The 25,587-nt window shown below is 46.1% G+C and overlaps 1 protein-coding gene across 2 annotated transcripts in view; it reads right to left on the bottom strand.

Moving 5' to 3' along the window:
* LOC139366864 (mitogen-activated protein kinase kinase kinase 22) overlaps nucleotides 1–25,587 on the bottom strand; it is a 98,097-nt gene that overhangs the window by 40,869 nt on the left and 31,641 nt on the right. For both annotated transcript variants that reach the window (XM_071104560.1, XM_071104561.1), the window contains exons 5-11: nucleotides 22,848–22,885; nucleotides 21,646–21,745; nucleotides 19,138–19,242; nucleotides 16,545–16,659; nucleotides 16,227–16,360; nucleotides 9,686–9,759; nucleotides 1,149–1,213 (exon numbers count right to left, since the gene is read on the bottom strand). In XM_071104560.1, the coding sequence (XP_070960661.1) occupies nucleotides 1,149–1,213; nucleotides 9,686–9,759; nucleotides 16,227–16,360; nucleotides 16,545–16,659; nucleotides 19,138–19,242; nucleotides 21,646–21,745; nucleotides 22,848–22,885 (631 nt within the window). The remainder of the gene's footprint in view (nucleotides 1–1,148; nucleotides 1,214–9,685; nucleotides 9,760–16,226; nucleotides 16,361–16,544; nucleotides 16,660–19,137; nucleotides 19,243–21,645; nucleotides 21,746–22,847; nucleotides 22,886–25,587) is intronic.

Here is a 25,587-nt window from a genome sequence, read left to right as displayed (position 1 = left end):
AGGTAGAGGGGGAGACACGGGGAAGGTAGAGGGGAAGACAAGGGGAGGTAGAGGGGGAGACAAGGGGAGACAGAGGGGGAGACAAGGGGAGACAAGGAGAGGTAGAGGGGGAGACACGGGGAGACAAGGAGAGGTAGAGGGGAGGAAGTAGTCTCATTGAGATTAAAAACCTATTTTCCAAGAGAGCTTTTACGCCAAACATAACGTTTTGCATTGTTGCCAAAAAGTTCAATTTTGGTTTCATCTGACCAGAGCACCTTCTTCCACATGTTTGGTGTGTCTCCCAGGTGGCTTGGGGCAAACTTTAAACAACACTTTTTATGGATATCTTTAAGAAATGGCTTTCTTCTTGCCACTCTTCCATAAAGGCCAGATTTGTGCAATATAGGACTGATTGTTGTCCTATGGACAGAGTATCCCACCTCAGCTGTAGATCTCTGCAGTTCATCCAGAGTGATCATGGGCATCTTGGCTGCATCTCTGATCAGTCTTCTCCTTGTATGAGCTGAAAGTTTAGAGGAACGGCCAGGTCTTGGTAGATTTGCAGTGGTCTGATACTCCTTCCATTTCAATATTATCGCTTGCACAGTGCTCCTTGGGATGTTTAAAGCTTGGGAAATCTTTTTGTATCCAAATCCGGCTTTAAACTTCTTCACAACAGTATCTCGGACCTGCCTGGTGTGTTCCTTGTTCTTCATGATGCTCTCTGCGCATTTAACGGACCTCTGAGACTATCACAGTGCAGGTGCATTTATACGGAGACTTGATTACACACAGGTGGATTGTATTTATCATCATTAGTCATTTAGGTCAACATTGGATCATTTAGAGATCCTCACTGAACTTCTGGAGAGAGTTTGCTGCACTGAAAGTAAAGGGGCTGAATAATTTTGCACGCCCAATTTTTCAGTTCTTGATTTGTTAAAAAAGTTTGAAATATCCAATAAATGTCGTTCCACTTCATGATTGTGTCCCACTTGTTGTTGATTCTTCACAAAAAAAATACAGTTTTATATCTTTATGTTTGAAGCCTGAAATGTGGCAAAAGGTCGCAAAGTTCAAGGGGGCCGAATACTTTCGCAAGGCACTGTACATACACAAAGGACCAGAATTTAATAATGAGCAGGAAGGTCAGAATGAACCCATACCTCGGTGAACTTCATAGTTGAGGCTCAGATAGTTGTTGTCTCGGTTGTTCTGGGAAAAAGGAGGGCTGATAAAAAAAGAGAGTAGAGAGAAACGAGAGACAGAAACAAGACAGAAACAAGACAGAAATGAGAGAGAGAGAAATGAGAGACAGAGAAATGAGAGAGAAACGAAATTGGTTATGTGAAATTTCCCAGAACATTCATTAGGTCGCAGCAAATGTTCTCATGACAAAAAAACTGTTGCGCTGATGACTAGAGAATGTTTGTATAACACATTCGCTTGATGTTGCAAAAACGTTTCATAACACTTGTAATCTGCTCTTTAAAAGGTTCCCAGAACGTTTCATAACACTTGTAATCTGCTCTTTAAAAGGTTCCCAGAACGTTTCATAACACTTGTAATCTGCTCTTTAAAAGGTTCCCAGAACGTTTCATAACACTTGTAATCTGTTCTTTAAAAGGTTCCCAGAATGTTTCATAACACTTGTAATCTGTTCTTTAAAAGGTTCCCAGAATGTTTCATAACACTTGTAATCTGTTCTTTAAAAGGTTCCCAGAATGTTTCATAACACTTGTAATCTGTTCTTTAAAAGGTTCCCAGAACGTTTCATAACACTTGTAATCTGTTCTTTAAAAGGTTCCCAGAACATTTCATAACACTTGTAATCTGTTCTTTAAAAGGTTCCCAGAACGTTTCATAACACTTGCAATCTGTTCTTTAAAAGGTTCCCAGAACGTTTCATAACACTTGTAATCTGTTCTTTAAAAGGTTCCCAGAACGTTTTATAACAGTCTGGTGGGGACATCATAAAAGCTATGTTCCCAAAACAGTCCAGTTCTGCACTGGGCAAAACATTTTCTGTCATCAGGTATATGAAATGGTGCCAATTTTGTACAGTCACTACGTATGATGACTAGTAAGAAAGGTGAAATCTCAGTTGTTTATCATTTGATTGCTACTACATTTAGAAAGCATTTCAAATTCCACTTTTGTTGAATATGAAACAGATTATAGAGTGCCTTCAGAAGGTATTCACAGCCTTTGACTTTTTCCATATTTTGTTGGGCTCTCGAGTGGCGCAGCGGTCTAAGGCGCTGCATCGCAGTGCTAGAGGCGTCACTACAGACACCCTGGTTCGAATCCAGGCTGTATCACAACCGGCCGTGAATGGGAGTCCCATAGAGCGGCGCACAATTGGCCCAGCGTCGTCCTGGTTTGGCCGGGGTGGGTACAACTTTTACAACTAGGCAAGTCCGTTAAGAACAAATTCTCATTTACAATGATGGCCTACCTGTCGTTCTGCCCCTGAACTGCCTTGTTCAGGGGCAGAACGACAGAGGATTCAATCCAGCAACCTTTCGGTTACTGGCCCAACAATCTAACCACTAGGCTACCTGCTGGTTACTGGCCCAACGCTCTAACCACTAGGCTACCTGCTGCTTACTGGCCCAACGCTCTAACCACTAGGCTACCTGCTGGTTACTGGCCCAACAATCTAACCACTAGGCTACCTGCTGGTTACTGGCCCAACGATCTAACCACTAGGCTACCTGCTGGTTACTGGCCCAACGCTCTTACCACTAGGCTACCTGCTGGTTACTGGCCCAACGCTCTAACCACTAGGCTACCTGCTGGTTACTGGCCCAATGATCTAACCACTAGGCTACCTGCTGGTTACTGGCCCAACGCTCTAACCACTAGGCTACCTGCTGGTTACTGGCCCAACGATCTAACCACTAGGCTACCTGCTGGTTACTGGCCCAACGATCTAACCACTAGGCTACCTGCTGGTTACTGGCCCAACGATCTAACCACTAGGCTACCTGCTGGTTACTGGCCCAACGATCTAACCTCTAGGCTACCTGCTCTAACCACTAGGCTACCTGCTGGTTACTGGCCCAACGCCCTAACCACTAGGCTACCTGCACTAACCACTAGGCTACCTGCTGGTTACTGGCCCAACGATCTAACCACTAGGCTACCTGCTGGTTACTGGCCCAACGATCTAACCACTAGGCTACCTGCCGCCCTGACTTGCCTAGTTTAAATAAAGGTTAAATAAAATAAAAAATAAACAGGCTGAATTTAAAATGGATTAAATGTCAAAGTGGAATAATGTTTTTAGAATGTTTACAAATTAATAAAAAGGAAAATAATTCCCTTAACAAGTCACATAAGTTGCATGGACTCTGTGTGCAATAACAGTGTTTAATATTTGATCTCTGTAGCCCACACATACAGATAATTGTAAGGTCCCTCAGTCGAGCCGTGAATTTAATACAGATACAACCACAAAGACCAGCAAGGATTTCCAATGCCTCGCAAAGAAGGACACCTATTGGTAGATGGGTAAAAATAAAAAGGCAGACATTGAATATCCCTTTGAACATGGTGAAGTTATTAATTACACTGGAAGGTGTATCAATACACCAAGTCACTATAAAGAAATACGCGTCCTTTCTAACTCAGTTGCCGGAGAGGAAGGAAACTGCTCAGGGATTTCACCATGAGGCCAATGGTGACTTTACAGTTACAGTTAAATGGATGTGATAGGAGAAAACTGTGGATGGATCAACACTGTAGTTACTCCACAAAACTGACCTAAATAACAGAGTAAAATGAATAAAGCCTGTTCAGAATAAAAATATCCAAAAAAATGCACCCTGTTTGCAACAAGGCACTAAAGTTATACTGCAAAAACATACAACGTTATGGGTATGGGGGGAGTGTGTTATGGGTATGCTGGGAGTGTGTTATGGGTATGGGGGGAGTGTGTTATGGGTATAATGGGAGTGTGTTATGGGTATGGACGAAGTGTGTTGTGGGTATGGAGGGAGTGTGTTATGGTATGGAGGGAGTGTGGTATGGGTATGGAGGGAGTGTGTTATGGGTATGGAGGGAGTGTGTTATGGGTATGGAGGGAGTGTGTTATGGGTATGGAGGGAGTGTGTTATGGGTATGGAGGGAGTGTGTTATGGGTATGCTGGGAGTGTGTTATGGGTATGCTGGGAGTGTGTAATGGGTATGCTGGGAGTGTGTAATGGGTATGCTGGGACTGTGTAATGGGTATGGAGGGAGTGTGTAATGGGTATGGAGGGAGTGTGTTATGGGTATGGAGGGAGTGTGTTATGGGTATGGAGGAAGTGTGTTATGGGTATGGAGGAAGTGTGTTATGGTATGGAGGGAGTGTGTTATGGTATGGAGGGAGTGTGTTATGGGTATGGAGGAAGTGTGTTATGGGTATGGAGGAAGTGTGTTATGGGTATGGAGGAAGTGTGTTATGGGTATGGAGGAAGTGTGTTATGGGTATGGAGGAAGTGTGTTATGGGTATGGACGAAGTGTGTTATGGGTATGGAGGAAGTGTGTTATGGGTATGGAGGAAGTGTGTTATGGGTATGGAGGAAGTGTGTTATGGGTATGGAGGAAGTGTGTTATGGGTATGGAGGAAGTGTGTTATGGGTATGGAGGAAGTGTGTTATGGGTATGGAGGAAGTGTGTTATGGGTATGGAGGAAGTGTGTTATGGGTATGGAGGAAGTGTGTTATGGGTATGGAGGGAGTGTGTTATGGGTATGGAGGGAGTGTGTTATGGGTATGGAGGGAGTGTGTTATGGGTATGGAGGGAGTGTGTTATGGGTATGGGGGGAGTGTGTTATGGGTATGGGGGAGAGTGTGTTATGGGTATGGAGGAAGTGTGTTATGGGTATGGAGGAAGTGTGTTATGGGTATGGAGGGAGTGTGTTATGGGTATGGAGGAAGTGTGTTATGGGTATGCTGGGAGTGTGTTATGGGTATGGAGGAAGTGTGTTATGGTATGGAGGGAGTGTGTTATGGGTATGGAGGAAGTGTGTTACGGGTATGGAGGAAGTGTGTTACGGGTATGGAGGAAGTGTGTTATGGGTATGGAGGAAGTGTGTTATGGGTATGGAGGGAGTGTGTTATGGGTATGGAGGAAGTGTGTTATGGGTATGGAGGAAGTGTGTTATGGGTATGGAGGGAGTGTGTTATGGGTATGGAGGAAGTGTGTTACGGGTATGGAGGAAGTGTGTTACGGGTATGGAGGAAGTGTGTTATGGGTATGGAGGAAGTGTGTTATGGGTATGGAGGAAGTGTGTTATGGGTATGGAGGAAGTGTGTTATGGGTATGGAGGAAGTGTGTTATGGGTATGCTTGTAATCGGCAACGACTGGAGAGTTTCAAGATAAAACAAATAAACAAAATAGAGCTAAGCACAGGCAGAGGAAAACCTGGTTCAGTCTGCTTTCCACCAGATACTGAGACATGAAGCACAGGCAGAGGAAAACCTGGTTCAGTCTGCTTTCCACCAGATACTGAGACATGAAGCACAGGCAACTTGACAGAATGAAGAATTTAGAAAAGAACCAGGGGCAAATATTGTACAGTCCCGGAGTGGAAAACTCTTAGAGACTTACCCAGAAAACTCACAGCTCTAATCGCTGCCCAAGGGGATTCTATAAAGTATTGATTCAGGGGTATAAATACTTATGTAAACTAGATTATTTCTGTATTTTATTTTCAATCAATTTGCAATTTTTTTTTAGAGAAACGAAAAACTTGAGAGCGAGAGAAACGAGAGTGAAGAAAAACGAGAGAGAGAGAAACGTCATTATGGGGTATTGTGTGTAGATAGGTGAGAAGAAAAACAATGTAATCCATTTTAAATTCAGGCTGTAACACAATGTGGAATAAATCAAGAGGTGTGAATACTTTAAAGGAACAGTGCATTTGGAAAGGATTCAGACCTCTTCCTTTTTTCCACATTTTATTACGTTACAGACTTATTCTGAAATGGGTTAAATAAAATAAAATCCTCATCGATCTACAAACAATACCCCATAATGACATCACAATACCCCATAATGACATCACAATACCCCATAATGACATCACAATACCCCATAATGACATCACAATACCCCATAATGACATCACAATACCCCATAATGACATCACAATACCCTATAATGACATCACAATACCCTATAATGACATCACAATAACCCATAATGACATCACAATACCCTATAATGACATCACAATACCCCATAATGACATCACAATACCCCATAATGACATCACAATACCCCATAATGACATCACAATACCCTATAATGACATCACAATACCCCATAATGACATCACAATACCCTATAATGACATCACAATAACCCATAATGACATCACAATTGGGGCGGCAGGGTAGCCTAGTGGTTAGAGTGTTGAACTAGTAACCGGAAGGTTCTAAAGCTGACAAGTTCCCCGAGCTGACAAGGTACAAATCTGTCATTCTGCCCCTGAACAGGCAGTCAACCCACTGTTCCTAGGCCGTCATTGAAAATAAGAATTTGTTCTTAACTGACTTGCCTAGTTAAATAAAGGTTAAATAAAAAATAAAATAAATAAAACACCCCATAATAACAAAGAGAAAACAGGTTAACATTTTTGCAAATGTATTAAAAATAAAAAACTGAAATACCTTATTTACCAATATTCTCTAATCTTGACACTAGGTGCTATACTGTAGACAGCACCAGCCCCTGGAGAGCCCTGCAGTTGCGGACGGTTTAATTGCCGTACCAGGCGGTGATACAGCCCGACAGGATGCTCTCATTGGTTTATCTGTAGAAGTTTGTGAGGATCTTAGGGGCCAAGCTGAATTTCTTAAAGCCTCCTGAGGTTGAAGAGGCGCTGTTGTGCCATCTTCACCATGTCTGTGTGGATGGACCGTTTCAGACTGCCAGTGCAGGTTACCACCTTGTCCAGTACGGCCCTGCTGATGTGGATGGGGTCATGCTCCCTCTGCTGTCTCCTGAAGTCCACGATCAGTTCCTTTATTCTGTTGACGTCAAGGAAGAGGTTATTTTCCAGGCACCACTCCGCCATGCCACTCACCTCCTCCCTGTGGGCCGTCTCGTCGTTGTTGGTAATCAGGCCTACCACTGTAGTGTCGTCCGCAAACTTGATTGAGTTGGAGGCGTGCGTGGCCACGAAGTCATGAGTGAACAGGGAGTACAGGAGAGGGCTGAGAACGCACCCTTGTGGGGCCCCAGTGTTGAGGATCAGCGGAGTAGAGATGTTGTTTCCTACCTTCACCACTTGAGGAAGGCCAGTCAGGAGGTTCAGTACCCAGTTGTACAGGGCGGGGTTGAGAGCCAGGGTCTCGAGCTTAATGACGAGTTTGGAGGGTACTATGGTGTTAAATGCTGAGCTGTAGTCGATGAACAGCATTCTCACATAGGTATTCCTCTTGTCCAGATGGGTTAGGGCAGTGTGCAGTGTGGTTGAGATTGCATCGTCTGTGGACCTATTTGGGCGGTAAGCAAATTGGAGTGGGTCTAGGGTGCCAGGTAGGGTGGAGGTGATATGGTCCTTGACTAGTCTCTCAAAGCACTTCATGATGATGGAAGTGAGTGCTACGGGGCGGTAGTCGTTTAGCTCAGTTACCTTAGCTTTCTTGGGTACAGGAACAATGGTGGACATCTTGAAGCAAGTCGGGACAGCGGACTGGGATAAGGATTGATTGAATATGTCCGTAAACAAGCATCTAACGCTGTGTGTGTGTGTGTCTGAACCAGTGTGTAGTGAGGCAGACGGCAGGGGAGACCCAGGATGAGAGGGCACGGCGCCCACTGGAGGGGAAAGTTCCAGCAACATATCCTGTCATTGTTCCCCTGTCCACTGTCTAGATAACACTTGTGTAGGTAGAGCCGTTTCCCTCTCTCTCTCTCTCAGTAACATGCTGACCACACCTCTCTCTCAGTAACATGCTGACCACACCTCTCTCTCAGTAACATGCTGACCACACCTCTCTCTCTCAGTAACATGCTGACCACACCTCTCTCTCTCAGTAACATGCTGACCACACCTCTCTCTCTCTCTCTCTCAGTAACATGCTGACCACACCTCTCTCTCTCTCTCTCAGTAACATGCTGACCACACCGCTCGTGTCCCAAACTTGGTTCTATTTGTGACGCTTGACACACTACCAGTCCTGCCTCTCCCACCTCCTCATTTACTTTTAGGAGCATAGACCCACGGGGGTGATTGAAAGATGAACTGAGGTCCACACTCCAGTCCAGTTGGTGGTGGTAATGCACCTTAAAGTTGGTTGCCAACTGCCAAATAAAGTCAGAAGAAGAAGAAGAAGCCTGAAGGAGGAGAGATTACCAGAAACGAACTCTGTTTACTGTTTTATCTGTTGATTAATTGTAGGAGTAGAGGACCTTGTGCATTTCAGGTAAAATAACAACCCAATGTTTATATCCCAGGACAAATTAGCTAGCAACAGCAACTAGATGGATAAATTGACAAATGTTTAATGCTTTTCGACCTGCCCCTAATGAATATAATTGGTTCAGAGTTCATGTTGATATTTTAACCTGCATGTCCTGATCGCTTCTGGTGTCGGTTGACAAAATCAACATAAAAAAATCATTAAAAAATCAACACTATATAATGGTCAAAGTCAATATTCATATTGTCAGCAGTCTCTCACCTTGAAGGTGACCTCTAAAGCCAAAGCAACAGCTGAACATCACCCACAGACTGGACACGACCGCACCTGGTCACCCTCCGGTCAGAACCAACTTCAGTTCAAAACAGTTAGTCAACAGGTCAGTCTACTAACCAGTCAGTCAACAGACTCTAGTTAATAGACTGGTCCTGCTCTCTCACTCTGCCCTTTAGAGCTCTTCCTCTCCTTCTCCCCCCCCTCCTCCTCCTCCTCCTCCTCTCCCCCCCCTCCTCCCCTCCCACCTCCTCCTCCCTACCCCCGCACCTCCTCCTCTCATCCCCCCCCCTCTCCTCCCCTCCCTCCCCTTCTCTCCTCATCCCCCCTCTCTCCTCATCCCCCTCTCTCCTCCCCTCCCACCCCCCCCCCTCGCTCCCACCTCCCCCCTCCTCCCCCCTCCTCCTCATCCCCCCTCTCTCCTCATCCCCCTCTCTCCTCCCCTCCCACCCCCCCCCTCGCTCCCACCTCCCCCCTCCTCCCCCCTCCTCCTCATCCCCCCTCTCGCTCCCACCTCCCCCCTCCTCCCCCCTCCTCCTCATCCCCCCTCTCTCCTCCCCTCCCTCCCACCTCCTCCCCTCTCCCACTCCTCCTCCCTACCCCCTCCTTCTCTCATCCTCCTCTCCCCCTCTCTCTCCTCCCCTCCCTCCCACCTCCCCCCTCCTCCTCATCCCCCCTCTCTCCTCCCCTCCCTCCCACCTCCTCCCCTCTCCCACTCCTCCTCCCGACCCCCTCCTTCTCTCATCCTCCTCTCCCCCTCTCTCTCCTCCCCTCCCTCCCACTCCCTCACCCACTCCTCCTCCCTACCCCCGCTCCTCCTCCTCCTCTCATCCTCCTCTCCCCCCTCATCCTCCTCTCCCCCCTCATCCTCCTCTCCCCCCTCATCCTCCTCTCCCCCCTCATGTGTTTCTGAACAGTATAATCACTACACACTCCACATTATTGACAACAAACATAACTAATTTACATACATAGATGTTTCATATCGCAGAGAAGTAAGGGTCTCACCTGTCCAATGCTTGGTCTATTGATTGACAGCTGCTGGACAGAGAGTTGCCTGCACTCCCAAAGGGCTCCAGCAACTGAAGAACACAACAGAATAATCACATTGTTAGCCTTACTATGACTGAGACAGAGATGTAGGAGGGAACAGAATAATCACATTGTTAGCCTTACTATGCCTGAGACAGAGATGTACGAGGGAACAGACACATTTGACTGAGACAGAGATGTAGGAGGGAACAGAATAATCGCATTGTTAGCCTTACTATGACTGAGACAGAGATGTACGAGGGAACAGACACATTTGACTGAGACAGAGATGTAGGAGGGAACAGAATAATCACATTGTTAGCCTTACTATGACTGAGACAGAGATGTACGAGGGAACAGAATAATCACATTGTTAGCCTTACTATGACTGAGACAGAGATGTACGAGGGAACAGAATAATCACATTGTTAGCCTTACTATGACTGAGACAGAGATGTACGAGGGAACATAATAATCACATTGTTAGCCTTACTATGACTGAGACAGAGATGTAGGAGGGAACAGAATAATCACATTGTTAGCCTTACTATGACTGAGACAGAGATGTACGAGGGAACAGACACATTTGACTGAGACAGAGATGTACGAGGGAACAGAATAATCACATTGTTAGCCTTACTATGACTGAGACAGAGATGTACGAGGGAACAGACACATTTGACTGAGACAGAGATGTACGAGGGAACAGACACAGAGATGTACGAGGGAACAGACACATTTGACTGAGACAGAGATGTACGAGGGAACAGACACAGAGATGTACGAGGAAACAGACACATTTGACTGAGACAGAGATGTACGAGGGAACAGACACAGAGATGTACGAGGAAACAGACACATTTGACTGAGACAGAGATGTACGAGGGAACAGACACAGAGATGTACGAGGAAACAGACACATTTGACTGAGACAGAGATGTACGAGGAAACAGACACATTTGACTGAGACAGAGATGTACAAGGGAACAGACACAGAGATGTACGAGGAAACAGACACATTTGACTGAGACAGAGATGTACGAGGGAACAGACACATTTGACTGAGACAGAGATGTACGAGGGAACAGACACATTTGACTGAGACAGAGATGTACGAGGGAACAGACACATTTGACTGAGACAGAGATGTACGAGGGAACAGGCACATTTGACTGAGACAGAGATGTACGAGGGAACACACACATTTGACTGAGACAGAGATGTACGAGGGAACAGGCACATTTGACTGAGACAGAGATGTAAGAGGGAACAGACACAGAGATGTACGAGGAAACAGACACATTTGACTGAGACAGAGATGTACAAGGGAACAGACACATTTGACTGAGACAGAGATGTACGAGGGAACAGACACAGAGATGTACGAGGAAACAGACACATTTGACTGAGACAGAGATGTACGAGGAAACAGACACATTTGACTGAGACAGAGATGTACGAGGGAACAGACACAGAGATGTACGAGGGAACAGACACAGAGATGTACGAGGGAACAGACACAGAGATGTACGAGGGAACAGACACAGAGATGTACGAGGGAACAGACACAGAGATGTACGAGGGAACAGACACATTTGACTGAGACAGAGATGTACGAGGAAACAGACACATTTGACTGAGACAGAGATGTACGAGGGAACAGACACATTTGACTGAGACAGAGATGTACGAGGGAACAGACACAGAGATGTACGAGGAAACAGACACATTTGACTGAGACAGAGATGTACGAGGGAACAGACACATTTGACTGAGACAGAGATGTACGAGGGAACAGACACATTTGACTGAGACAGAGATGTACAAGGGAACAGACACAGAGATGTACGAGGGAACAGACACATTTGACTGAGACAGAGATGTACGAGGGAACAGACACATTTGACTGAGACAGAGATGTACGAGGGAACAGACACAGAGATGTACGAGGAAACAGACACATTTGACTGAGACAGAGATGTACAAAGGAACAGACACAGAGATGTACGAGGGAACAGACACATTTGACTGAGACAGAGATGTACGAGGGAACAGACACAGAGATGTACGAGGGAACAGACACAGAGATGTACGAGGGAACAGACACATTTGACTGAGACAGAGATGTACGAGGGAACAGACACAGAGATGTACGAGGGAACAGACACAGAGATGTACGAGGGAACAGACACAGAGATGTACGAGGGAACAGACACATTTGACTGAGACAGAGATGTACGAGGGAACAGACACAGAGATGTACGAGGAAACAGACACATTTGACTGAGACAGAGATGTACGAGGGAACAGACACATTTGACTGAGACAGAGATGTACGAGGGAACAGACACATTTGACTGAGACAGAGATGTACGAGGGAACAGACACAGAGATGTACGAGGGAACAGACACAGAGATGTACGAGGGAACAGACACAGAGATGTACAAGGGAACAGACACAGAGATGTACGAGGAAACAGACACAGAGATGTACGAGGGAACAGACACATTTGACTGAGACAGAGATGTACGAGGAAACAGACACATTTGACTGAGACAGAGATGTACAAGGGAACAGACACAGAGATGTACGAGGGAACAGACACATTTGACTGAGACAGAGATGTACGAGGAAACAGACACATTTGACTGAGACAGAGATGTACGAGGGAACAGACACAGAGATGTACGAGGAAACAGACACATTTGACTGAGACAGAGATGTACGAGGAAACAGACACATTTGACTGAGACAGAGATGTACGAGGGAACAGACACAGAGATGTACGAGGAAACAGACACATTTGACTGAGACAGAGATGTACGAGGGAACAGACACATTTGACTGAGACAGAGATGTACGAGGGAACAGACACATTTGACTGAGACAGAGATGTACGAGGGAACAGACACAGAGATGTACGAGGAAACAGACACATTTGACTGAGACAGAGATGTACGAGGAAACAGACACATTTGACTGAGACAGAGATGTACGAGGAAACAGACACATTTGACTGAGACAGAGATGTACGAGGAAACAGACACATTTGACTGAGACAGAGATGTACGAGGGAACAGACACATTTGACTGAGACAGAGATGTACGAGGGAACAGACACATTTGACTGAGACAGAGATGTACGAGGGAACAGACACAGAGATGTACGAGGAAACAGACACATTTGACTGAGACAGAGATGTACGAGGGAACAGACACATTTGACTGAGACAGAGATGTACAAGGGAACAGACACAGAGATGTACGAGGAAACAGACACATTTGACTGAGACAGAGATGTACGAGGGAACAGACACATTTGACTGAGACAGAGATGTACAAGGGAACAGACACAGAGATGTACGAGGAAACAGACACATTTGACTGAGACAGAGATGTACGAGGAAACAGACACATTTGACTGAGGATGAGAGAAGGTCAGGGACAGAGAGAGAAGATAACATACACACAGGGTACCAGTACTGAGTAATGAGTAATGATAACTAGGTTATATACACAGGGTACCAGTACTGAGTAATGATAACTAGGTTATATACACAGGGTACCAGTACTGAGTAATGATAACTAGACTATATACACAGGGTACCAGTACTGAGTAATGATAACTAGACTATATACACAGGGTACCAGTACTGAGTAATGAGTAATGATAACTAGGTTATATACACAGGGTACCAGTACTGAGTAATGATAACTAGACTATATACACAGGGTACCAGTACTGAGTAATGAGTAATGATAACAAGGTTAAATACACAGGGTACCAGTACTGAGTAATGATAACTAGGTTATATACACAGGGTACTAGTACTGAGTAATGAGTAATGATAACTAGGTTATATACACAGGGTACCAGTACTGAGTAATGATACCTAGGTTATATACACAGGGTACCAGTACTGAGTAATGATAACTAGACTATATACACAGGGTACCAGTACTGAGTAATGATAACTAGACTATATACACAGGGTACCAGTACTGAGTAATGAGTAATGATAACAAGGTTAAATACACAGGGTACCAGTACTGAGTAATGATAACTAGGTTATATACACAGGGTACCAGTACTGAGTAATGATAACTAGACTATATACACAGGGTACCAGTACTGAGTAATGATAACTAGACTATATACACAGGGTACCAGTACTGAGTAATGATAACTAGGTTATATACACAGGGTACCAGTACTGAGTAATGATAACTAGGTTATATACACAGGGTACCAGTACTGAGTAATGATAACTAGACTATATACACAGGGTACCAGTACTGAGTAATGATAACTAGGTTATATACACAGGGTACCAGTACTGAGTAATGATAACTAGGTTATATACACAGGGTACCAGTACTGAGTAATGATAACTAGGTTATATACACAGGGTACCAGTACTGAGTAATGATAACTAGGTTATATACACAGGGTACCAGTACTGAGTAATGATAACTAGGTTATATACACAGGGTACCAGTACTGATTGGAGGTGCTGGGGTATGAGGTCGTTGAGGTAGATGTGTACGTATAACTAGGAATGAAGTGACCGATAATAAACAGTAGCAGCAGCGTTGTCCTGTCCTTCTTCACAACTGTGTTGGTGGGAGTGGACAATGATAGATCTTTAATGATGTGGACACCGAGGAACTTGAAGCTCCCTACCCATCCACTACAGCACCCATCGATGTGGATGGCCCTCCGTTTCCTGTAGTTCACAATCATCTCCTTTGTCTTGATCATGTTGAAGGGAAAGGTTGTTCTCCTGGCATCACACTGCCAGGTCTCTGACCTCTCCTTATAGGCTGTGTCATTGTTGTTGGTGATCAGGCCTACCACCAGGTCTCTGACCTCTCCTTATAGGCTGTATCATTGTTGTCGGTGATCAGGCCTACCACCAGGTCTCTGACCTCCTCCCTGTAGGCTGTGTCATTGTTGTCGGTGATCAGGCCTATCACCAGGTCTCTGACCTCTCCTTATAGGCTGTATCATTGTTGTCGGTGATCAGGCCTATCACCAGGTCTCTAACCTCCTCCCTGTAGGCTGTCGGTGATCAAGCCTATCACCAGTGTCGGCGGCAATCTTAATGATGGTGTTGGAGTCGTGCATGGCCACACAGTCATGGGTGAACAGGGAGTACAAGAAGGGACTAAGAACGCACCCCTGGGGGGCCCCTTGTGATGAGCATCAGCGTTGTGGACCCAGGGTGGCTAGGATGATGGTGTTGATGTGAGCCATGACCAGCCTTTCAAAGCCCTTCATGACTACAGAGTGCTACTGAACTATAATTCAGGCAGGTTACCTTGGCATCCTTTTGGCACAGGGATGGTGCTCTGCTTGAAACATGTTGGTATTACAGACTGGGTCAGGGAGAGGTTGAAAATGTCAGAGAAGACATTGCCAGCTGGTCAGCGTATACTCTGAGTATGAGTCCAGGTAATCCGTCTGGCCCTGAGGCCTTGTGAATGTTGAACTGTTTAAAAGTCCTACTCATATCGGCTACGGAGAGTGTGATCACACCGTCGTCTGGAACAGCTGGTGCTCTCATGCATGGTTAAGTTTTGTTTGCCTCAAAGTGAGCATAGAAGGCATTTAGCTTGTCTGGTAGGCTCACGTCACTGAGCAGCTCGCGAATGAGAGAGTACTACGTTGTCTCTTACCTTCTGATGCAGACCCTCAGGTATAAACTGTCCCTTAGTGACAGAGACAGAATAGTATATTGTCTCTGATCCTTCTGATCCAGGCCCTCAGGTATAAACTGTCCCTTAGTGACAGAGAATAGTATATTGTCTCTTACCTTCTGATCCAGGCCCTCAGGTATAAACTGTCCCTTAGTGACAGAGACAGAATAGTATATTGTCTCTTACCTTCTGATCCAGGCCCTCAGGTATAAACTGTCCCTTAGTGACAGAGACAGAATAGTATATTGTCTCTGATCCTTCTGATCCAGGCCCTCAGGTATAAACTGTCCCTTAGTGACAGAGACAGAATAGTATATTGTCTCTGATCCTTCTGATCCAGGCCCTCAGGTATAAACTGTCCCTTAGTGACAGAGACAGAATAGTATATTGTCTCTTACCTTCTGATCCAGGCCCTCAGGTATAAACTGTCCCTTAGTGACAGAGACAGAATAGTATATGGTCTCTTACCTTCTGATCCAGGCCCTCAGGTATAAACTGTCCCTTAGTGACAGAGACAGAATAGTATATTGTCTCTGATCCTTCTGATCCAGGCCCTCAGGTATAAACTGTCCCTTAGTGACAGAGACAGAATAGTATATTGTCTCTGATCCTTCTGATCCAGGCCCTCAGGTATAAACTGTCCCTTAGTGACAGAGAATAGTATATTGTCTCTTACCTTCTGATCCAGGCCCTCAGGTATAAACTGTCCCTTAGTGACAGAGACAGAATAGTATATTGTCTCTTACCTTCTGATCCAGACCCTCAGGTATAAACTGTCCCTTAGTGACAGAGACAGAATAGTATATTGTCTCTTACCTTCTGATCCAGGCCCTCAGGTATAAACTCTCCCTCTGTGTGAATAGAGGTGAAGGAGCCCTGCCTGGCAATCTGCTGCTGCTCCTCTGGGACCGAGCCTGGAGGGGGGGACCTACGACCTGCATGGAGAGAACCTGGAGGGGGGAGGTGGATGTCAGCACAGGAAGTCATTCCTATAGGAGGTGGATGTGAGTACAGGAAGTCACAGAAATTGAGTGTAACGCTGCCTTGCTTGGCACCGAAAGTGTACAGAGCAGGGTAGTGCGAGGTGTGTGTGTGTGTGTGTGTGTGTGTGTGTGTGAGTGTGTATTGACTAACCTGTGGAGTGTTTTCGGACCCTCTCTGAGCACTTGAGTATACAACCCTTCAGATCCCCTAGAGAACGGGACGACCTAAGCTCGCTCTGTTTGTCCCTACTGCCCACCTGTAGGAACTAGACACACAGGAAGTGGACGGGAGAGGAAGTGAAGAAGGACAGCTAAGGAAGTAACTGTTGTCAGTTAGTTCATCTCTGTGCACATCACAACAGATAACGTTGGGCTGGGCAATAAGGCCAAAACTTCATATCACAATATTTTTCACATTTGACGGTATATGTGATGGCAATTTATGTTTAAAATATATAGGTAAAAAAATAAATAACCAAGATATTTATCCTCTGAAGAGGGGGGGGGGGGAGTGGTGATGGGGTTAATATAAATGAATAATACAAGTAGTAAATCTGCTTTCTGAGTAGTTCATGACCTTAGGGTGGCAACACAAACATTATAAGTGATTTCAATGAGACTTTCTCCATGTCTACTGTTCAATCAATTATTTTCTCCACTTTTATTATTTCCACGTTGTGCCAAGCAGCATAATAATGTATTTTTATTTTACCTTTATTTAACTATATGGGCAAACACATCGAGGCCTAGTTAACTGAACTGTTGGAATCAAGGAAATATGCTGATTATTCTCATTCTATAGTAGGAATGTAGTCGGCTGCACTATATTACAAACTCTGCCTTCCCGGCAGGACCGGACAGCAAAGCAAGGGCACTATTAGGTCTACCGCTGGCTAATCGGATGGCTGAGACGACCGTGTCTGCAGAAACGTAGCAGGTGTAAAATAAATCTACAACCATGACTAGAGAGAGACTGTCAAAGAACACAGCCTAGTTAATACTGTGAGATTTCACAACGTTTAAACACAGCCAAGAGATGCTGTTTTTATGAGTGACTTCATGTTTAAAACTTCTCATGGCTGGGGGGCAGTATTGAGTAGCTTGGATGAATAAGGTGCCCAAAGTAAACGGCCTACTCCTCAGTCTCAGTTGCTAATATATGCATATTATTATTAGTATTGGATAGAAAACACTCAGTTTTCTCAATTTCTAAAACTGTTTGAAAGATGTCTGTGAGAACTCAAATTGGCAGGCAAAAACCTGAGGAGAAATCAAAACAGGAAGTGAGAAATCTGAGCTTTGTATGTCAGTCTGCTGCTCTCTCTCTCCGCTGAGACTGACCCGCAGTCTGCTGAGACTGACCCGCAGTCTGCTGAGACTGACCCGCAGTCTGCTGAGACAGACCCGCAGTCTGCTGAGACAGACCCGCAGTCTGCTGAGACAGACCCGCAGTCTGCTGAGACAGACCCGCAGTCTGCTGAGACAGACCCGCAGTCTGCTGAGACAGACCCGCAGTCTGCTGAGACTGACCCGCAGTCTGCTGAGACAGACCCGCAGTCTGCTGAGACAGACCCGCAGTCTGCTGAGACAGACCCGCAGTCTGCTGAGACAGACCCGCAGTCTGCTGAGACAGACCCGCAGTCTGCTGAGACAGACCCGCAGTCTGCTGAGACAGACCCGCAGTCTGCTGAGACAGACCCGCAGTCTGCTGAGACAGACCCGCAGTCTGCTGAGACAGACCCGCAGTCTGCTGAGACAGACCCGCAGTCTGCTGAGACAGACCCTCAGTCTGCTGAGACAGACCCTCAGTCTGCTGAGACAGACCCTCAGTCTGCTGAGACAGACCCTCAGTCTGCTGAGACAGACCCTCAGTCTGCTGAGACAGACCCTCAGTCTGCTGCTCTCTCCCTCTGCTGAGACTGACCCTCAGTCTGCTGCTTTCTCCCTCTGCTGAGACTGACCATCAGATGCAGCCCAGTAAAAAGTAAATTCTGTAAATGTCTGCTCACTCAGCTGTGCCTCACAAGTAATACAACAACTTATCTATTACCGGCGTGATCATATAGTCCACCTCAAATGTTTAAATGGTATGAACAACAATGTTTGGCAGGGCAAATCAAGCAAAGCCAATATGCAGTGATAATGTATTGGGCCTATAGTTTACTGCACAAACCTCGTTGCTACAGAACTTTTTTTAATTGGTTAATGTTGCAAAGGCGTACGTTTTTTAAGTCATGTTAAAAAACAATCTGAGCGGTAGATCTCGTCTTGCATTTTGACTGAGTGACCTTGACTCAGGTCGGTGACCACTGCTCTGTCCATGTAATCACAATAATACGCATTACAGCATTTCTCACACCAAATTATAACACACAAATCATGGAGGTAAAACAGTGGAGAGAAGAGGGGTGTTATTTATTATTATTATTTAAAAAAATTTTTTTGCCCTTTTTCTCCCCAATTTCGTGGTATCCAATTGTTTAGTAGCTACTATCTTGTCTCATCGCTACAACTCCCGTACGGGCTCGGGAGAGACGAAGGTTGAAAGTCATGCGTCCTCCGATACACAACCCAACCAAGCCGCACTGCTTCTTAACACAGCGCCATCCAACCCGGAAGCCAGCCGCACCAATGTGTCGGAGGAAACATAACGTTTGTAGAGGCTTCGTATTTGTTGCATGTATACTATATGCTTGAACAATGTATTCTAAGGCGTGTGTGTGTGTGTGAATGTGTAGACTCACGTGGTTGTTCTTGGGAGTTTTCAGCAGTAGTCTGAGCAGGCTGCTAGAGCCCACGTTGAGCACCGCTCTGTCTAGATCCTCCTGGCTCTTTAGAGGAACCAGACGCTGCAGGGAGACATTTATATAACATTATAGTCTTATCCAGATCCACCAACCGTTATTAAGTCACAGACAAGACACCAACCGTTATTAAGTCAGAGACAAGACACCAACCGTTATTAAGTCACAGACAAGACACCAACCGTTATTAAGTCAGAGACAAGACACCAACCGTTAAGTCAGAGACAAGACACCAACCGTTATTAAGTCAGAGACAAGACACCAACAGTTAAGTCAGAGACAAGACACCAACAGTTAAGTCAGAGACAAGACACCAACAGTTAAGTCAGAGACAAGACACCAACAGTTAAGTCAGAGACAAGACACCAACAGTTAAGTCAGAGACAAGACACCAACAGTTAAGTCAGAGACAAGACACCAACAGTTAAGTCAGAGACAAAGTTCTTAGTTATTCTGAGACAAGATACTTTCATCATCTTGTCATCTTGTGCTGTGGTGTGACATGACACCATTATGGTCATGCTGTGCTGTGACACCATTATGTCATGCTGTGGTGTGACATGACACCATTATGGTCATGCTGTGCTGTGACACCATTATGTCATGCTGTGCTGTGACATGACACCATTATGTCATGCTGTGGTGTGACACCATTATGTCATGCTGTGGTGTGACACCATTATGTCATGCTGTGCTGTGACATGACACCATTATGTCATGCTGTGGTGTGACATGACACCATTATGGTCATGCTGTGCTGTGACACCATTATGTCATGCTGTGCTGTGACATGACACCATTATGTCATGCTGTGGTGTGACACCATTATGTCATGCTGTGGTGTGACACCATTATGTCATGCTGTGGTGTGACACCATTATGTCATGTTGTGACACCATTATGTCATGTTGTGACACCATTATGTCATGTTGTGACGTAACACCATTATGTCATGTTGTGGCGTGATACCATTATGTCATGCTGTGGTGTGACATGACACCATTATGTCATGCTGTGGTGTGACGTGACACCATTATGTCATGCTGTGCTGTGACATGACACCATTATGTCATGCTGTGCTGTGACATGACACAATTATGTCATGCTGTGGTGTGACACCATTATGTCATGCTGTGGTGTGACATGACACCATTATGTCATGCTGTGCTGTGACATGACACCATTATGTCATGCTGTGCTGTGACATGACACCATTATGTCATGCTGTGGTGTGACACCATTATGTCATGCTGTGGTGTGACACCATTATGTCATGCTGTGGTGTGACACCATTATGTCATGCTGTGGTGTGACATGACACCATTATGTCATGCTGTGGTGTGACACCATTATGTCATGTTGTGACACCATTATGTCATGTTGTGGCACCATTATGTCATGTTGTGACGTAACACCAGTATGTCATGTTGTGGCGTGACACCATTATGTCATGCTGTGGCGTGACACCATTAAGTCATGCTGTGGCGTGACACCATTATGTCATGCTGTGCTGTGGTGTGACACCATTATGTCATTCTGTGGTGTGACACCATTATGTCATGTTGTGACACCATTATGTCATGTTGTGACGTAACACCATTATGTCATGTTGTGGCGTGACACCATTATGTCATGCTGTGGCGTGACACCATTATGTCATGCTGTGACGTGACACCATTATGTCATGCTGTGGTGTGACGTGACACCATTATGTCATGCTGTGGTGTGACGTGACACCATTATGTCATGCTGTGGGGTGACACCATTATGTCATGCTGTGGGGTGACACCATTATGTCATGCTGTGGTGTGACACCATTATGTCATGCTGTGGTGTGACACCATTATGTCATGCTGTGGTGTGACACCATTATGTCATGCTGTGGTGTGACACCATTACTTCATGTGGTGTGATGTGACACCATTATGTCATGTTGTGGTGTGACACCATTATGTCATGTTGTGGTGTGACACCATTATGTCATGTTGTGGTGTGACGTGACACCCTTATGTCATGTTGTGGTGTGGCACCATTATGTCATGTTGTGGTGTGACGTGACACCATTATGTCATGCTGTGGTGTAACACCATTACGTCATGTGGTGTGATGTGACACCATTATGTCATGTTGTGGTGTGACACCATTATGTCATGCTGTGGTGTAACACCATTACGTCATGTGGTGTGATGTGACACCATTATGTCATGTTGTGGTGTGACACCATTATGTTATGTTGTGGTGTGACGTGACACCATTATGTCATGTTGTGACGTGACACCATTACGTCATGCTGTGGTGTAACACCATTATGTCATGTTGTGGTGTGACACCATTATGTTATGTTGTGGTGTGACACCATTATGTCATGCTGTGGTGTAACACCATTACGTCATGTGGTGTGATGTGATGGTGTTCTGTTGTGTTATTGTGTTGTGTTATCTTGTCTACCTCTTTGTCTGTGTAGAAGAGGTCCATCTGTTGTCCAAAGGCCTCTGTGACCTTCTGGAGCAGCTCCTTGATTTTCAGAGGTCGCTGGAACGGGATGATGCTGCGGAACAGAGGATAGAGGTCATCCTGAAGGTACAGACAGAGACCCTGGCACAGAGACCCCGGCACAGAGTCCCCGGCACAGAGAGGATCTGTCAGAGGGTTAACGTTCTGTTTCCAACTCCACACTCTTTAGTCAGTCATCTCTGATGTTGTGATGGTAACATACTGCTACAGGTGAGAGGCAGTGTCTGTTTGTCTACTGCTTCACGTCACTTGTTCCTCCTCAATTACCGTATAACAATGTCCTACCATTAGGACTGCCACAATTACCGTATAACAATGTCCTACCATTAGGACTGCCACAATTACTGTATAACAATGTCCTACCATTAGGACTGCCACAATTACTGTATAACAATGTCCTACCATTAGGACTGCCACAATTACTGTATAACAATGTCCTACCATTAGGACTGCCACAATTACTGTATAACAATGTCCTACCATTAGGACAGCCACAATTACTGTATAATAATGAGGCTCTATGGGGTAGGACGCTGTCGTGAGGCTCTATGGGGCAGGACGCTGTCGTGAGGCTCTATGGGGCAGGACGCTGTTGTGAGGCTCTATGGGGCAGGAAACAACACTGTCGTGAGGCTCTATGGGGCAGAAAACAACACTGTCGTGAGGCTCTATGGGGCAGGAAACAACGCTGTCGTGAGGCTCTATGGGGCAGGACGCTGTCATGAGGCTCTATGGGGTAGGAAACAACACTGTCGTGAGGCTCTATGGGGTAGGAAACAACACTGTCGTGAGGCTCTATGGGGCAGGAAACAACACTGTCGTGTTTCTCTACTTTCCCCTGGACATGAGAACTCAGTCATGATATAACACAACACCCCCCTTCTCCTTCTCCCTGGACCTGAGAACTCAGTCATGATATAACACAACACCCCCCTTCTCCCCCTCCCTGGACATGAGAACTCAGTCATGAGATAACACAACACCCCCCTTCTCCCCCTCCCTGGACATGAGAACTCAGTCATGAGATAACACAACACCCCCCTTCTCCCCCTCCCTGGACATGAGAACTCAGTCATGATATAACACAACACCTCCCTGGAAAGAGAAGTAGAAAAACAGTGGAAGTTGCAACTCACCGTTTCTCTCTCTCATGCTCCAGCTTGACTCTTAAATCCTGTTGAAAGGAAAAATGGCAACAGAGAGGATTATAAAGGTTGGAAAGATCAAGTGAAAGAAATGTGATGGTTTCTGGGTTGATTATCCCGGGACAGAGGCATAAAGTGGGAGTAATATAATACTTCATTTATTTGTCCGTTTGCACGGATACTGTTCATTGTTTTCCCTGTCACAATACCCAACCGGACAGCCACCAGGCTGGGAACAGAGCTGCACAGCAGCCCTGAAATACTGAGGGGTTAGTGCCTTGCTCAAGGGCACACCGAGGTGAGTTATTGAACCAAATGGATGTTATTAACTATGATGATATTATTACTGACCTTCTGTTGTTCACAGTTGATTACTACTTTACAAAGAAAGCATATTAACCAATAACAGTCTCAGCCGGGGATATATAGGAAATATCAGGAAACATTTGTTATATAAAAAACAATGTATATTTAACCCCTTATTTTTGGCACTAAACAGTCTAAGCCAGGAAGGGGGGGGGGGTGTATATGGAATTGTTTTAAGGTCATACCAAGGATAATTTTCCTATTTGAACTTGAATTTTAAGACCCTTTAAAAAGGAAGTTTGTTCTGAAGTGTCTGTCTGAAGTGTCTGTCCGCTCCAGATATGTCTCATGGTCTGATAAATCCCGCTCTAGATATGTCTCATGGTCTGATAAATCCCGCTCTAGATGTCTCATAGTCTGATAAATCCCGCTCCAGATATGTCTCATGGTCTGATAAATCCCGCTCCAGATATGTCTCATGGTCTGATAAATCCCGCTCCAGATATGTCACTTCTCACTGCGGTTGCAGAAGCGCCACATCGGCGGATTGAAATAATCCAGTGTACAAAAACACCTCCAGCTTCAACTGACAGATTTTATGGAGATTGTTTTATTATGCTAATTAGATTTTCATGAGGGAGGGACCTCAACTCTAGTTAAAGTACTACCGCTGCCCTCATTAATACTACTACCACCACCCTCATTAATACTACTACCACCACCCCCAATAATACTACTACTACACCCCTCATTAATACTACTACTACCACCACCACCCTCATTAATACTACTACTACCACCACCCCCATTTATACAACTACCACCACCCCCATTAATACTACTACTACCACCACCACCACCACCACCCTCATTAATACTACTACTACCACCCCCATTAATACTACTACCGCCACCCCCATTAATACTACTACCACCACCCCCATTAATACTACTGCTACACCCCTCATTGATACTACTACTACTACTACTACTACTACTACTACTACCACCACCCCATTAATACTACTACCACCACCCCCATTAATACTACTACTACCACCGCCACCCCCATTAATACTACTACCACCACCCCCATTAATAATACTACCACCACCCCCATTAATAATACTACCACCACCCCCATTAATACTACTACTACCGCCTACATTAATACTACTACTACTACCACCCTCAACATTGTTGGGTCTTAGGGTAGGGCCGGGACAGGTTTGGTTAGAGGATAAAGAGTAGGATAGAGGCTAGGGTCCTAGGGTAGGGGATGGGGTTGGGTAGAGGCTAGGATAGGATAGGGGATGGGGTTGGGTAGAGGCTTGGGTCTTAGGGTAGGGGGGTGGGGTTGGGTAGAGGCTAGGATAGGGGATGGGGTTGGGTAGAGGCTAGGATAGGGCCTAGGTTAGAGGCTAGGGTAGAGGATAGAGGCTGGGATCGAAAGGTAGGGGATGGGGTTGGGTAGGGGATAGAGGCTAGGGTCTTAGGGTAGGGACTAGGGTCGAGCATAGGTTAGGGGCAAGGGGCTAGGGTGGGGACTAAGGCAGGGTCTAGGGTAGGGCCTAAGGCAGGGTCTAAGAGAGGGACAAGGTCTAGGATAGGGCCTAAGGTAGGGGCAGGGTCTAGGGTCAGGGTCTAGGGTAGGGGCAGGATCTAGGGTAGGGCCTAAGGTAGGGGCAAGGTCTAGGGTAGGGCCTAAGGTAGGGGCAGGGTCTAGGGTAGGGCCTAAGGTAGGGGCAGGGTCTAGGGTAGGGCCTAAGGTAGGGGCAGGGTCTAGGGTAGGGCCTAAGGTAGGGGCAGGGTCTAGGGTAGGGCCTAAGGTAGGGGCAGGGTCTAGGGTAGGGCCTAAGATAGGGGCAGGGTATAGGGTAGGGCCAACAGTAGGGGCAGGGTCTAGGGTAGGGCCTAAGGTAGGGGCAGGGTCTAGGGTAGGGCCTAAGGTAGGGGCAGGGTCTAGGGTAGGGCCTAAGGCAGGGTTGAGGGTATGGCCTAAGGCAGGGAATAGGGTCTAGGGTAGGGCCTAAGGTAGGGGCAGGGTCTAGGGTAGGGCCTAGGGTAGGGCTTAAGGTAGGGGCAGGGTCTAGGGTGGGGCCTAAGGCAGGGTCTAGGGTAGGCCCTAAGACAGGGTCTAGGGTAGGGCCTAAGGCAGGGTCTAGGGTAGGGCCTAAGGCAGGGTCTAGGGTAGGGCCTAAGGTAGGGGCAGGGTCTAGGGTGGGGCCTAAGGTAAGGTCTAGGGTAGGGCTTAAGGTAGGGGCAGGGTCTAGGGTGGGGCCTAAGGCAGGGTCTAGGGTAGGCCCTAAGGCAGGGTCTAGGGTAGGGCCTAAGGCAGGGTCTAGGGTAGGGCCTAAGGTAGGGGCAGGGTCTAGGGTGGGGCTTACGGTAGGGGCAGGGTCTAGGGTAGGGCCTAAGGGCAGGG

Source organism: Oncorhynchus clarkii, chromosome 15 (assembly GCF_045791955.1).
Source record: "Oncorhynchus clarkii lewisi isolate Uvic-CL-2024 chromosome 15, UVic_Ocla_1.0, whole genome shotgun sequence".
In the NCBI taxonomy this organism is placed as follows: Eukaryota; Metazoa; Chordata; class Actinopteri; order Salmoniformes; family Salmonidae; genus Oncorhynchus; species Oncorhynchus clarkii.
The sequence above is the reverse complement of the archived record's forward strand: the minus strand, read 5'-3'. Positions and strand labels throughout refer to the sequence as shown.